Source organism: Thamnophis elegans, chromosome 17, assembly GCF_009769535.1.
Source record: "Thamnophis elegans isolate rThaEle1 chromosome 17, rThaEle1.pri, whole genome shotgun sequence".
NCBI classification, from domain to species: domain Eukaryota; kingdom Metazoa; phylum Chordata; class Lepidosauria; order Squamata; family Colubridae; genus Thamnophis; species Thamnophis elegans.
In genome coordinates this window covers 5,035,007-5,050,811 of record NC_045557.1, presented here as the reverse complement: position 1 = coordinate 5,050,811, position 15,805 = coordinate 5,035,007, and the positions used below count along the sequence as shown (strand labels likewise).

General features: G+C 45.9%; 2 protein-coding genes across 2 annotated transcripts; both read right to left on the bottom strand.

Annotated features, from left to right (window-relative positions):
- Positions 1 to 1,344: 1,344 nt before the first annotated feature.
- On the bottom strand, positions 1,345 to 9,529 carry FLAD1 (flavin adenine dinucleotide synthetase 1). Its single transcript, XM_032234403.1, has 8 exons — positions 9,487 to 9,529; positions 7,103 to 7,345; positions 5,757 to 6,519; positions 4,657 to 4,804; positions 3,653 to 3,751; positions 3,139 to 3,328; positions 2,444 to 2,517; positions 1,345 to 1,734 (listed from the first exon to the last, which is right to left on the bottom strand). Exons 2-8 carry the CDS (start codon positions 7,205 to 7,207, stop codon positions 1,599 to 1,601), a joined length of 1,515 nt encoding a protein of 504 aa, XP_032090294.1. The 5' UTR covers positions 7,208 to 7,345; positions 9,487 to 9,529; the 3' UTR covers positions 1,345 to 1,598.
- Positions 9,530 to 11,251: 1,722 nt separating this feature from the next.
- CKS1B (CDC28 protein kinase regulatory subunit 1B) lies at positions 11,252 to 14,947 on the bottom strand. The gene is made up of 3 exons (XM_032234374.1): positions 14,719 to 14,947; positions 13,680 to 13,807; positions 11,252 to 12,501 (listed from the first exon to the last, which is right to left on the bottom strand). The coding sequence occupies exons 1-3, from the start codon at positions 14,775 to 14,777 to the stop codon at positions 12,449 to 12,451; spliced, it is 240 nt and encodes a 79-aa protein (XP_032090265.1). The 5' UTR covers positions 14,778 to 14,947; the 3' UTR covers positions 11,252 to 12,448.
- Between the last annotated feature and the right edge of the window lie 858 nt (positions 14,948 to 15,805).

Here is a 15,805-nt window from a genome sequence, read left to right as displayed (position 1 = left end):
TTGGACAGGGAGGCTCTGCTCCCATATTTCCCACGGCTGAGGGGTGTGTGTGGGGGGGGGAGTGGGGGAGGGAAAGAAACCCCAGGGCTGGATTTGGGGAATTCTGGGAGTGGAAATCCAGCCGTTTCAAAAATTGCCAACTCTGGCTAAGAAATTCAGATCATCCTTTTGGTCCCCGATGATCAGCTGTGGGTTTTTTTAAGGATAGCAATAGCAATAGCAGTAGACTTATATACCGCTTCATAGGCCTTTCAGGCCTCTCTAAGCGGTTTACAGAGAGTCAGCATATTGCCCCCAACAATCTGGGTCCTCATTTTACCCACCTCGGAAGGATGGAAGGCTGAGTCAACCCTGAGCCGGTGAGATTTGAACCGCTGACCTGCTGATCTAGCAGTAGCCTGCAGTGCTGCATTTAACCACTGCGCCACCTTGGGATCACTTGTGGGTTCCAAAAAACCCCCCACTGCTTTGGTGTGTTGTATTTTGATATGGTAGGTTTTATCTGATGTTTTTTTAAATAATAATACACACATAAAGAAATTGCAGCTTCCTGCAATAAATAACACCAGCGGGACTGCAAGAAAAACCTGTGCTACTTGGAACATCGTATATTTGAAGAGGGTCCTTGGTTGATACCTAGGATGCTGGCAGCAACCAGTATCAACCATTAGCACCAGTCAGTGGTATTTGTGATGCATTTTTGAATGTTCAGATGACTGAGTTTCATGTTTAATGAATAAAAGAAATAATAATAACAACAACAATAATAATATTAAAACAGCAACAAACTGGTGGGAACATCAGCCTGAAAAAGTCACCGAAAATCAGATGGTCAAGATCTTGTGGGATTTTCGCATACAAACGGACAAAATACTGGCGCATAATACACCAGACATCACACTGGTTGAGAAAAACAAGGTCACAATCATAGACATCGCAATACCAGGTGATAGCAGGGTCGCCGAGAAGGAACATGAAAAAAATCGCAAGATACCAGGACTTAAAAATTGAAATTCAACGACTATGGCACAAACCAGCAGTGGTAATTCCAGTGGTAATCGGCACACTGGGTGCTATTCCAAAAGCACTGGAATTACATTTAAAACAGTTAAAAATTGACAAAATCCCCATCAGTCAAATGCAAAAAGCCGCACTGCTTGGATCTGCACGCATATTACGAAAATACGTTACGACGTCCTAGGCCCCTGGGTGGGGCCCCGACTAGTAACCAATGCCAAATCCGGCGAAACAACTGGCCGCTGTGATACAATTGTATAATAATAATAATATAATCCTTTTGATTTGTTTCAATCACAGTAAAATGAGGAGAAGGGAAGACCGGTGAGAATTGGGGGGGGGGGGAAACACCCAATTTTTTATTCCAACACAGAAAATGGAAAATATCAGAAACACGCTCTGTTTGTGGCGTACGATCCGCAGTTCGAAAGATGCCAACAGGACTAGGCCAATCCAAGGACGGCCCCTCACCCACGCGTTCCGTTTTACGACGCCGATAAAACTTCCTTTGAAAAGTTCACTTCTTTCCCCCCAGGCCTTGCTTAAACCAGCATTGCTGGCTACAGACGCGATCCGGGGTTTCAATGGCGACAGATGCGTTCTTCTTTCTCGTCTTCCAACTCGTAAGCCGGCCGGTAGGATTCTTGGCCTTGTGCGTTTCTGTAACGCAACGCTTGGTTTTTGTGGGTATTACTCATGCTCCCCAGCGAGGTGTAACTGCCGAAACATTAAACCAAAAGGAAGACATAACAAACAAAATAAAATCCCACATTTTCTATCCAGAACTGATCAACCGCATGATATACACGGTACAAGTAGGCCTCGACTTATGACGTCGAGCCCCAAATTTCCGTCGCTAAGCTAGACAGTCGCCGAGCGAGTTTGGTCTCATTTTACGACCTCCCTGGCCACCGTTGCTAAGGGGGTCAGTGCAGGTGTTAAGGAAGGAACATGGTTGTTAAGCGAATCCTGCTTCCCTGGAGACTTGGCTTGCCGGAAGGTAACCCCGTCATAAATATGAATCGGTTGCCAAACGTGCAGATTTTAATCCTGCCGATATGGAGATGCTGAGAGGTGGCCTAATGGTGGAGCCTCTCGCCTCACAATCAGGAGGCTTGTGAGTTCGATCACGGGTAGAGGCACAATGAGAATAAATCTGCTGAATAAAAAAACTCCGCTCTGGCGATTGGAAAGGCATCGGGCCATGAAACACCCAGCTCCATTCAGTTGTCTAAGACTCCATCCCACAAGGGATGACGGGGTCCTAAGTCCCTTTTCTCTCTCTCTTCTTCTCCCTACCCTCAAATCTTAAACCCGCCTGGCCTTTTAATAGCTTCCTAGAATATTTCCTTGTGCAAATACACCTGTAAACATATCCCCCCCTCTTCCCGAATTAGATAAAAATTAAAGATATCATCGCACTTACCCCTTGTCGTAGAGAATGCAATAAGGGATATAAAGACTGCGAAGGAAACGCCATATATCGTGGTAAGTCCAGTCCTAAGCACCAAACGAGAGAATTAAGGAGGAATATTTCGCACACAGAGAGACGCCTCTTGCTCTTACAACCTTCACAGCATGGACATTCCTGTCCAAATTCTGGTCGTAAGTTGAGGACTGCGTGCAATATTTAGTTTGGTTTTTGAACGTGTCCTCAAAAATTAACAAGAGCCTATTAGAATTAATAGAATTATATGCGGTTGCTCAGGGGCTGAGACGCTGAGCTCGTCGATCAGAAAAGTCGGCAATTCGGCGGTTTGAATCCCCAGCGCCGCGTAATGGAGGGAGCTCCCGTGACTTATCCCAGCTTCTGCCCATCTAGCAGTTCGAAAGCAGGTAAATAAAAGTAGGAAAATAGGAGCCACCTTTGGTGGGAAGGGAACAGTGTTCCGTGCGCCTCCGGCATTGAATCATGCCGGCCACATGACCACGGAGACATCTTCGGACAGCGCTGGCTCTTCGGCTTTGAAACAGAGATGAGCACCGCCCCCTAGAGTCAGGAACGACTGGCACGTATGCGCAAGAGGAACCTTTACCTTTTTAGAGTTAAAAATTAAACTGGCACGTATGAATTAAAATGTTGAAGAAGACTATTAAAAGAGCTGTTAAAGCAGGACTCACCAGCAGAGGGCAGACACGCATGTACTGTGGCCATTCGGGGTCCGTCATACAGAAGGGTTTCAGGGAGCGGGAATAAGGGTCCGTCCGGCGGGTGCCCATCAGCACGGCCTCCAGATCCGGCTGCTGTCCCTTCAGGATCCCCAAAGCTTCTTTGATATTCCCATGGACCACACAAATGTGAAGGTTGTACCTGGCAGAAAAATCGCGGGAAGATTCAAAGGGGAAATCGTCAAATTCAGCACGGATCCGTGTTCCGAATCCGCTCCTTGTGGGATTAATGGACCCTATATTTTTTTTTAATTGCCTCCGATTCTTGGACACTGCGTGGAGGAGTCCCAGCTGTTGATTTGGGGATTTTTGCCATTGCTTCTTTTTTTAGGGCTGCGAGAAAGTGGCTGGCACCAATCCAATTCGGCATTGATTTTTTCAAACCAGATTGGTTTTTGGGATGACAATCAAGGCGGCCGAAGATTTCCCCTGGTGTGGCATCCCCAAAGGAAGAATGGGTGCCTACCTCCGAGACGTCTCTTGAATAAATTCTTCCATCTCGGGGAAAGGAAGGACGGTACGGATGTAGAGAACCTGCAGCTGCTTCAATTTCTCGGGATATCGCCTGCGGAGAAGCAAAAAATGGTTTTTTTAAAAAGGAAAAATGAGCAATGCCTCGAGAGCTAGCTTGACTGTCAAGGGGCCTCTAATCCCAGACAACTCACTCGGACGGTCGCTAAATGAATTGTCATCAGTTTGAGGTAGCTAAGAAGCGTCGGGATGAGAGTTGGGCCCAGCTGTAGGTTCTCCTATCGCTAAAGGTGGAAAACAACACCCATCATCCCCAGCTGTCGGGGAAACGTTAATCCACCAGGTTTACCCACCAAAAAGGCAGCCCGAACATAAGTGGTCCCGGATTTACGACGGCAATCGAGCCCCAGAAATTTCTGTGGTTGAGTGAGACACTTGTGAAGTGAGTTTTGCCTCAACTCACGACCTTTCGAGCCGCGGTTGTTAAGTGAATCTGGCTTCCCCCTTGATTTTGTTCATCAAAAAGGTTGCAAAAGGGGATCACACACACACACAGACACACAGACACACAGACACACACGGGATGCTGTGGCCGTCGTAAATATGAGCCAGCTGCCAAGCATCTAAATTTCGTTTGCGTGGGGATACTGCTTACGGTCGTAAGCGTGGGGAAAAAAGGGCCATCGGTCTCATTTTTCAGCGCCGTTGTTATCTTTGGTCCCTTAAACGAATGGCCGTAAGTCGAGGAATACCTTTGACCACCCTTTTAACTTCCTGGATTAAGCCCTCCAGCAAAAGATTGAACTTGGGAGCTTCGCAGGCAAAATTGGCCTCGGAGTCAACAATGAGGACTAGAAACATGCATTCCCCTTTTTTAAAGCGTTTAGCACAATTTTAAAAAAAATTTTTTAAAAAATTTTTTTTAAGCGCGACTCTACGGGAGGCTGGTTTCGTATCCCTGGGTGACTTTGTGCCAAAGCGGGGTCGAAAGCGAGGCACCTTTGCACGGCGGCGTAAGAGAGGTGTAACAAGGCGGTGCAATCCTTCCCGCCGTTAAAACCAACGCAGATTTTGGAGAGACTGTAGTTCTCCAAGCCTTCTTCGATGGTCCTGAGTGACGCTGCCACCTTCTGGCCAAGAGGAGAACCTGCAGGTAGGGAGGAGTAAAATCATGATTGACAAGGCCCGAAATCCAAGCGGCCCCCTGGGTAGCTGATCTATACAAACAGTCCTCGATTTATGACCGCCAGAAAAGGTAAAGGTTCCCCTCGCACATACGTGCTATTCACTCCCGACTCTACTCTGTTTGACAGCCGAAGAGCCAGCGCTGCCCGAAGACGTCTCCGTGGTCATGTGGCCAGCATGACTCAACGCCGAAGGCGCACAGAACGCTGTTCCCTTCCCACCAAAGGTGGCTCCTATTTATCTACTCGCATTTTGTACGTATTTCTGAACTGCTAGGTTGGCAGAAGCTGGGACAAGTTACGGGAGCTCACTCCGTCACGCGGCGCTAGGGATTCAAACCACTGAACTGCCGACCTTTCGATCGACAAGCTCCGCGTCCTAGCACTGAGCCACCGTGTCCCTTCTGAAGTTAACTCAAATATTCCTTTAATTAAAAGTGCTGGGAGCCCCGGCAATAAGTTTCTCTCTCACCGCAAGCCCGTCCGCCAGGGAGATGAATAGTTGCCTATCACACCTATTCATTTCCGCCCCCTGCCTTTTATCCCCCGAGCTAGGATGGGCCTTATCTAGCAGCGGTGGCTCGTCCGTCCCAAGGACCGGCCCATAGATTTCCACTGCTCTCCTCTCCTCTGCTTTCTATGTCAGGCAATGAACCCAGCTGTCCCTCCTCTTCCTCATCAGCCACCTCCAGGCCTGGGGGCTTTTGACTCTCCATCTGAGGGCTGATGGACGTCCCAGGCTGCGCCTCTGTCTCTCTCTCTCTGCTAGCTCCATTCCCTCTTTCCCCTTGGTTGCCTGGATGCTGATCCTGACTCCCATGCCACCGCCTACTCCTCTGATTCGCCTGCCGGAGGGTGGATAGGGCTACTTATCATACTCAATATAATCCATGCGGGGGGGACAAGGCTACCTACCGGACTCAGCCAAACCGTAGACATCCGGAGAGGCCCGGGAGACCGGATCCGCTATCAAAGGTACCACCACCCCATGGGGCAAGTTCGCCATCAGGAAAGCGTGCGCCTCGTCCAGGTCAGCCTCCGAATCCGAGTCCAGGATCAGCTTCACTCGGTGGTAGTTGCTGACCCAATCCGGGTACGAGCCCAGGTTGGTGCGAGGCCAGAATTTGCCGTTGGTGTCGTTCAGCACCGAGGCGATCCGCGTTTCTTCCACATTGACGTAGATCTCCCGCATGTAAAACTGGGTCTTCTCGTTCCGGAAGAGATGTTCGAGACCGTCCAGGGCCCGTTTCATTAACGAGGGGATCCCTGGGAAAATATAGACATTCCGGACACTGATGAGCGGGTACGGGAGGGTACGTCCCGTCTTCTCGTCCACCCCGTAATTGAGAAGAGACGATTCGGGGACGCAAGCCAGCTTCATCTTAGGGCTTTCGGGCTTGGACTGCTGGCCGAAAAATTTCTTGACCAGCTCCACCATCTCCGGATGCGGTTGGATTTTCTCCCCGAAGGCTTTTGCCACCGCTTCAAAGGTGACATCGTCGTGCGTGGGGCCAATGCCTCCTGACGTCAAAACGTACGTGAACGTGTCAGCAAAAGATTTCACCTCGGTGGCTATGGCCTCCACCTGGTCGGGCACCACAGAGATCTTGGCCACCTTCACCCCCAGCGAGCGGAGTTTCTGGCACATGTAAAAAGAATTGGTATCTTGTGTGAATCCCTGAAAAAAAAAGACCAAAAAAAAAAAGGAGAGATATTATTAGAAGGATAATCATCATCATGGGACGCGGTGGCTCAGTGGCTAAGATGCTGAGCTTGTCGATCAGAATGGTCGGCAGTTCCAATCTCCGGCGCTCCGTAACGGAGCGAGCTCCCGTGACTTGTCCGAGTTTCTGCCAACCTAGCAGTTGGCAAGCACGTAAAAAAATGCAAGTAGAAAAACAAGGACCATCTTTGGTGGGAAGGGAACAGCGTTATGGTGTGCATTTTGGATTCAAGTTCTGTTCAGATACAGCCTGTTGTGCCTTAAAACGGCTTCTGCTGTACAGCACAGGGGAGTTGCCGTGGTAATGCCTTTGCAGTACTTCACAAGGGGAAGATTGGGATAAACACATACTCAGGCTACGCTAGATAAACTTCAGTGTGAAAAGGCAGGGTGCAAATCGAACAAATGAATTAATCAGTCGGTGTAGATCACCAGATTGAATTTATTGGGGGGGGGGGGAGAGAATAGATGAATTCGCCGATTGAAGCTGCCTCGATTTCCCCAAAGCATACACCGGTTATGCGAATGGTTCACGCACCTTTAAGATCTCGTCTCCGATGACGATGATGCCGGCGGTCACGGCTGCGGATTGGGGGGTGCCCCCTTTGTCTTTGGGACTCTCCCCATCCACCTGGGTCGCCATCGTTTGCAGCCACCGCTTGGGCCTCCCGGCGGGCGCGACGTTCCTGCGGAGCCAAAGATTCCAGCGCAGGATCCAGCGGACCTTGGAAGCTGCCAGTTCTGAAGGTAGCTTTGGCGGGGTTTTGTGAAGCTGCGTTACCTGCAAAGCCCCCGCCTCTTGGAAATGAATATTACAAGCCCCTTGGTAGCAGCTATTTATCTCTCCCCCCACCCCAAATTCTTGCAGGATTGTTTATTTTAAATCAAGGAGAATGTTTGTAGCTTAAAGGTTGAAATTAAGGTCCTTAATGCTCTCTGACCTGGGTGGTTTCCTTGCAGACGTTTCCTGACCCAGCTAGGTAACATCATCAATGCTAAAAGAGAGGGGAATTAAGAAGAGGAGGAAGAAGAAGAAGAAGGAGAAGAGGAGGAGGAAGAATATGACCCAGCTAGGTAACATTGTCAGGGTTAGAAAGGAGTGGGGTTTTCTTTGTATGAGACTGATGATGTTACCTAGTTGGGTCGTGAAACATCTTCAAGCTGAGAGAGTACTATGGATCTCATATATCTTCCTCCTTCTCCTCCTCCGTTTCATACACCCCACTTCCAATCTAGCACTGATGTCGTTACCTAGTTTGGTTATGAAACGTCTGCAAGAAAACCACCAAGCTCAGAGAGCACCAAGGACCCCCACATTCCTCCTCCTCTTTTTCCTCCTCCTCCTCCTCTTCTTCCTTCACCTCCTCCTCTCCTTGTCCACAACCCTCCCTCTCTTCTAGCACTGATGATGTTACCTAGCTGGGTCATGAAATGTCTCCAACAAAACCACCAAGTTCAGAGAGCACCAAGGACCCCACAGTTCTCCTCCTCTTCTTCCTCTTTTACCTTCTCCTCCTCCTCCTCCTCCTTCACTACCTCCTTTCCTTGCCCACAACCCTCCCTCTCTTCTAGCACTGATGATGTTACCTAGCTGGGTCATGAAACGTCTGCAAGAAAACCGCCAAGCTCAGCGAGCACCAAGGACCCCACATTCCTCCTCCTCCATCTCCTTCCTCCTCCTCCTTTCACCACTCCTCCTCCTCCCCCTCGCAGACCCCCACCTCCAGTTTAGCCCTGATGTCGTTACCTAGTTTGGTCACGAAACGTCTGCAAGAAAACAAGCCAGCCAAAAGAGGAACAAAGACATCATCATTATTATTACATAATAATCGTTTTGTTTTGGCTGGACGTTTCTACTTTATTTATGATTATTTTCCTCGCTTTGGAAGTACTAAAGGTTGCAGATTCGCCCTCTTGACATGGAAAATTCAAATTAAAATGGAATTAAACTGTTCATATTGCAACAACAGCAATTTATTATTACCGTTTTAGACCAGCGACCAGAACAAGTAATTGACACTGGATTTTATTATAGATTTTATGTGATAAATTTTTATTTTTATTTTAAACACATCAACAAAAACAAACCCATAACTTCAAAACAACATAGGAACAATAAGTCCCGTCGTATATCATACCGCAGTTCCGAATCGGTTTCTTTGCAGTTAGTGTTTTCCCTACTATACATTTCTATCTTTCATTCATAATCTCCTTATTCGTTATCCATTTGTATGTACATTTCTTTATTTATTTAAACTTAGCTACTTATGACCAAATATTATCTACCTATATTATGCTTTATATTTTTACTGTCATTTATTCTCTTACATACAGATTATAGATATACATTCACATAATTGTTCTTTTTCTTTGCCATTCTTATATTATTATTATTCCATTTGGAAGGTTATAAGGTATAGTTTAAAATGCTTTGTTTACCATCCTTCGCACCTGCTAAGACACCAGCTCGTTTTCTCTTTCTTTTCTTTTCTTTTCTCCTTCCCTTCCTTATTATAGATTTTAGTTGTTATGTATTATTTTATACTGGAAGTTTTTAACTGTATATATACACACTGCGCTTTGATTTGTTCTGGTGGCTGGTCTAAGACTGTAATAATAAATTACTGCTGTTGTTGTTGATTGAATTCAATCACTTTTTTGATTGATTGGTTGAATTAATCCATTCCAATCATCCTCCTAAACTGGATCGCACCCTAAACCTGCATTTATTTATCTACCCAAGACCATGATTCATCCTTATACTAGTTTCCTGCTTTAAGCAATCCCCAAACAGAGAAGCCTTCGCTTCCAAGCGCCTTTGACACTCTGCCCATGCTCAGGAGCCCCCTTTCCCAAACCTACAGGGTGGGAGATACCATTTCAAGCAAAAACCCGGGGGATTCCCACGCACCCCCGACTTACCCCAAGCCTCGCTCAAGTAACTGCCCGGGAGCCCCGCCTATCGCTTGCCCATTGGCTGTTTCTTCTTGCCAGTCCCGCCCGCCTCGTTTGCTATTGGTCTAGCGAGAAAGGGGCGGGGAACGGAAGGAGCGCGGATTGGCCAACAGGCGTGGGCGGTGTTGCAAGAGAGCGACGCTCTAGGCCTCCCGGGAAACTACAGTTCCCATCATGCCTCCCGGCGCTTCCTTGTGTATATATGTATGTATGTATGTATGTATATATATATATATATAATATATATATGTGTGTGTGTATATTTAAAGTCAGCTTGAAATAGATCTATACTAGTCTCCCTTTATTTATTTATCAGCACAAATATAACATATATATATATGTTATATTAAACATATTTAATTTAATTTAACATATTAATATATGTTAAAAGGTTAACTCCCTGCCTGGGAGGCAATGGAGCACAGGTTCGATTCCCAAACTTGGGTATGGCTAGCTGATGAGAGCTAAATAGCTTGAAATAGATCTATACTAGTCTCCCTTTATTTATTTATCAGCATAAATATAACAAATGTAACAAAAAAGGCAACAGTAAAAAAATATTGGGTTTCTGTCTGGATGGTCTCTTGTGACGAGCCTAATGACAGAGAGTGGAAGTGTGACCTTCCTCCCACACTTGGGCATACCAGGGGTTGTGACTTTAAGTGTGTGTATATATATATATATATATATATATATATATATATATATATATATATACACACACACATTTAAATTGTTTATCATATAATAATAATAAAATTATATAATTTTTTTCTGAATTATGTGCAATGTTGGAAATTGTCATTTCTGCTTAAAGGTGGCTTGGCAGAGAGAAATCCCTTGGGTGTCCAATCACACTTGGCTAGTAAGAAAAGAAGAGTAAATGGATGAAGAAGGGAAGGGAAAATGGAAGGAAGTGGTTGAAGAAGAGAAAGGAAGAAAAAAAGGAAGAGAAGTAAATGAAGAAGGGAAGGGAAAGATGGAAGGAAGGGAAGGAAATAATGGATGAAAAAGGGAAAATAAAGAAGGGAAGTAAATCGATGAAAAGGGAAGGGAGGGAAATGGATGAAGGGAAGGGAAAAATGAAAAGAATTAAATGGTTGAAGAAGGGAAAGGAAGGAAATAAAAAGAAGTAAATGGATGATGGGAAGGGAAAGGAAGAGAGGGAACGATAGAAGGGAGGGAAGTAAATGAATGAAGAAGGGAAGGGAAAGGAAGGAAAGAGAGTGAAGTAAATGGATGAAGGGAAAGGAAGGAAAGAAAAGGAAGTAAATGGATGAAGGGAAGGGAAAGGAAGAGAGGGAAAGATAGAAGGGAGGGAAGTAAATGAATGAAGAAGGGACGGGAAAGATGGTAGGAAGTAAATGGCTGAAGGAAATGGATGAAGAAGGGAAGGGAAAGGAAGAGGGAAATGGATGAAGGGAAGGGGAAGGAAGAAAAGGAAAGAAAAAAGCTCTTCTTCCTTCCCTGGCCATCTTTCTTTTTATGCTCCTCTATTTTTAAAAATTATAAATCTGCCAAGGCTGGTTTTTTCACCCTGGATTGCCTATATGAAGCTTTTACACAAACACCCGATTTAATTTAATTTATGAGATTTATAGGCCGCCCAATCCCGGAGGATTTATTACACACAGCCCTACATTATTTAAACTACACTGAGTCTAAGAATTGGAAATGTAGGCTACATTCCCCCTACGGATCGCTTTCAAAAGCAGAAATAAACAGACCCAAATTCCGTATAAACAACCTTTATTTGGACCTGGTCAGGAAAGCTCTTCGGATCAGTCCATCAAAGGAAAACAAACAATTAATTACGCTTAGGTTACTGGTGTGAATTCAGCTTTTACACCCTTTTAAAACCATCCCTATCCCCAGGTAACACAATAAACGCACAACACAATTATAAACTGCAGTTAAAATGGTCTTTTAGGAAAATTGTGTTCCAGCATAACCCAAGTAACAGAAAGCGCTCCCATCAATAAAGTTTTTTTAAAAAATAATAAAGGTCCTGAAAGGAAATTTTAAAAACAGAAAGGAAAGCACAAGGAAAACAAGGAGAATATGTATAGAATATTTCTTGGCACAATAGATTATATATTGACTCGTAAAGAGAGGTTACAACATGGATAAAAGTTGCTGCATTTGACCATTGAACCCAAAGCTTAAATATTGCCTATTTTTATTGATATTTTTTTTTAGAGACACGCCCCCCCCCTCCCCGGTCAAAGTTTAAAGTCCTGAATGGCTTTCTTTGGAAGACAACATAGTTTTAATCCTTCAAACCTCAAATGGTTGTTTCACCCCAGTGTAGCTACATCAACACATTTTATTATTTTCCTCCTAATTTTCAATCTGTGACACGATTCCTCCTCCCCCCCCAACATATCCCAATGTCCAGGTTACGTTAGATTATTTAAACAGAGTAGAAAATCAGGGGGTACACGGAGGCAGAAATGATCCCTTGGCATGTTAACTCTTTATTAACCCAGCCCAAAAAAACCAATCGTATCAAAAGTAATCCTATTATAAGCTCTAAAGCAGAAGGTGAAATATTAAGATTAAAAAGGAAAGGCACGGTTGAAGAACAACGGAGCAGAACAAAGTTTCGCAAGACCAGAGATTTAAATAAAACCTCACATGATTTAGGCCTCTCGGGCGGGCCAAGCTTTCAGCCGGTATTAAAAAATGTTTTTTTTTTTAAAAAAAAGTCAAGTTGTTGTAGTTTTTGAAGATGGCTTCAGCCAGATAAAACATCGGAGGCAAAATCAATTTTTCTTGGATGCTTATTTACGTTGAGAGGTATTTTCTGGGACCGGCATCTTAAAATATTTCTTGGAATTTCACGATAAAGAGATAAAAGAGCCAACTGTTCTCCAAAAAAAGGTGCTTCTATCGAAAACAAGAGAAGAAGAAGGAGAAGGACATGCTGTCATTTTTCAACTTTTTTCGGCAGCGGTCTTCGGAAAAGCAGGATGTGTGGCTCTGAAAAGGGAAAGAAACGGCAGGTGAATAAGATTCTGTGAACTTGGATTTTTTTCTCCAGCGGGAATCAAATCCCTCGGATCAGTTTTTACGCGGGGCAAGATGCAGAAAATAACCAGATCTTGAATGAGGGAGCGATCCAGAATCGCGGCATTGCTGGACAAAAGTCGAGTTTGGAATAATTTAATTTGTTTTTATTTATTTCCATCCCGCCAGTTTTTTTTTTTTTTACCAGTAAATCAAAATGGCAAATATATCCATTTATCTATTCTTGTTTCCTACCCCTCAACAACAATCCTGTGAGGTGGGCTGAGCTAAGAAAATTTTTGAGCCTAAGGCAGGACTAGAACTCCCAGTCTCCTGGTGATTGGCCCAGTCACCAAGCCTGCTTTCATACCTAAAGTGGGACTAGGATTCTCTATCTCCTGGGGATTGGCCCAAAGTCACCTAGCTGTCTTTCATGCCTAAGACAGTACTAGAACTCACCATCTCCTGGTGATTGGCCCAGTCACCAAGCCTGTTTTCATACCTAAAGTGGGACTAGGATTCTCTGTCTCCTGGGGATTGGCCCAAAGTCACCTAGCTGTCTTTCATGCCTAAGACAGTACTAGAACTCACCATTTCCTGGTGCTTGGCTGAAGGTCACCTAGCTGGCTTTTGTGTCAAAGGTGAGACTAGAACTCACCCTTTCCTGGTGATTGGCCCAGCCATCCAGCCTGCTTTCATACCTAAAGTGGGACTAGAATTCTCTGTCTCCTGGGGATTGGCCCAAAGTCACCCAGCTGTCTTTCATGCTTAAGACAGTACTAGAATTCACCATCTCCTGGGGATTGGCCCAAAGTCACCCAGCTGTCTTTCATGCTTAAGACAGTACTAGAATTCACCATCTCCTGAGGATTGGCCGAAAGTCACCTAGCTGGCTTTTGTGTCAAAGGTGGGACTAGAACTCACCGTCTCCTGATGATTGGACCAGTCACCCACCTGTCTTTCGTGCCTAAGGTGGGACTAGAACCCAACATGCCCTAGTGATTGGCACCCAATTGGTTTTCATATCTTAAGGCAAATCTAGAACTTTTTTTTTTAACCCAGACAAAGACAATTGGATTGCTTGTATTAAGATCGATTTTTTTTTTTTAAAAAAAGAAGAAGATCCAAGCGACAGAGAGGTTTCACCCAACCTGGTTCGTGGATCATGTAATGGACCCAACCCTGGCTCTGCTGGACGCCCAGGTTCCGCCACTCCGATTCGGACATGAGATGGGTCTTGGGGACGAGTTTGGCAATGTCCTTGGGCAGCATGACGTGCCTGCAAGAAAAGGTGGGCGAGGGAAGAGGAAGAGAAGGAGCAAGAGGTCAATCAGCATCGGATCAAGCTACAAAATCCCATGGGGTGTGTGTGGGGGGGTCAAAGAGGAGGAAGGAGTGATGGGACTTGTAGTCCCACCAAACGTATCCAGCCCCCTCTTAACTTGCTGGGGAACCTCTTGACCTGAATTCTGTTCAACCTCAGCCAGATTTGCTGTCAAAGGGCTCTCACACCCCCTTCCCATCAGCCCCAGCCAAAGGCTGGGGACCATGAGGGATGGACTCCAAGTAATTGCCAAACGGAGAATGGCTGGCTTTTTGGGGGGGCGGAGGGGGGAGGGGAAGGAGAAAAGGATTTTCCAGAAGACTTTTCAAAGAGTTGAAGCAAGGAGGGTGTGTGTGTGTGTGTTTGTGTGTGTGATGATGCATCGATTAGCCAATATAAAATCGAGATTATAAAAGCAAAAAAGGTCAGGATTAAAATGAGATAAAATATCTAATCCTGCTAATTCATTTAAACTGATTGACGGCCCAACTGTGGGAGGCGTCGAAAATTAGGGGTTTTTTCCCCCCCTGAAAAAAAAAGATTAAAAATACAATGCACACTTTTTTTTAATGCAGTTTATTAATCTTTTTTTTTTTTGCTTTCTACTGTAAAAAAAGTTTTTGGGGAGCCTGCATTTTAATTTTTTTTAAAGTTTTATTGGATTTTTTAAAAAATGTGCATCATTCCTTGAATAACAAAAGTTTCAACAAAAAAGGGAAAAATATAAATACTAAAATAATATTGCAGCAGCCTCCCGCCCCGCCCCCTTTCCCCAAGCCACGCCCCCTCCCGTGTCGTCGCCGCGGAAACCTCCCGCCCCGCCTCCTCGCGCCTGCCCATCACGCCAGGCTCCGCCCCCTTCTCACCGGTACTCGAATTCCTCGTCGTCGTATTTATCCGAATAATAGATCTGCTTGTGCGTCATGATCGGGAAGGCGACGGCAGGGCGGCCGGCGGCGTCTGGCTCGCTCCCTCCAGCCGCGGCTCGACGTTTCCCGGCGGCCTCCGAAGCCCCGCGCTCGCCGGCGCCAGTTGAAGGAAGACGGATAGGGGGAGGCGCCGGCCGCCGTTGCGCATGCGCCCCTTTCTCGGCCTCGCGCGGGTTTTCCCCCCTCGCCTAGTTCCACCGAACCGCCGCTTTTCAAAAGCCTCCGCCTTCGACGCTGATTGGCTGGGACGGTCTGAGGGGGAGGACGCTTGTTGAGACGTGGCGGAACATGATTGGCTGAGCTCGGAATTACCTCAGATCCCCCCCCGCATTATGTCTGTCAAACTACAACTCCCATCAGTCCCGTTCTCACAGCCTTGTGAGAGGGGACTACAAGTCCCATTCTTCCAGTTTAGGCCGTATATTCCATCCTCGTCAAGCCAGAGCTACATTTTGATTGTAAATGAGATGAGAAAAGAGGAGTTAGTCATTAATGTTCACATTTTATGAAGTTTTAATTTAATTTTATTTTCTCCCTTGGTTTAAAATTAACCATTTGTTTTATTGGGGACTGTGTCAATCAAATTGAAAAAGAGGTTCGGGGGTCTCAGGTAAAGTCTTAGAGCCGTCTCGTTTACAACCAATGAGGAGCTTTCCCCCCCAAGTGCGTCTACATGCTGATTGGTCTCTGAATCCCCGCGGGGACCTATAAAATAGCCGTGCCAGCAGCCAATGAAAAGTTCAGACCGTTGGTGCTTTAACCAATCGCGTTCAGAGCTGCTTTGGAGGGAAAGTATAAAAGGGGACAGCGGGGGACGGACGCCTTCAGTCAGCCCGCCGAAGAGCTAGAAGACGAAGCAAGTCAGAAGAAGGAAGAGGTTGAAGCGTCGGGAGGCTGGAAGAAAGAAGCTGAGGCAAAAAGCGCGCCCAGCCGAGGAGAAAAGCGGCGAAGTCATTCCTGAGGGGGAACTTCTGCGTCGCCTGCGGACCGATGTGAAGACTACGACTATCTTTTAATACTGACG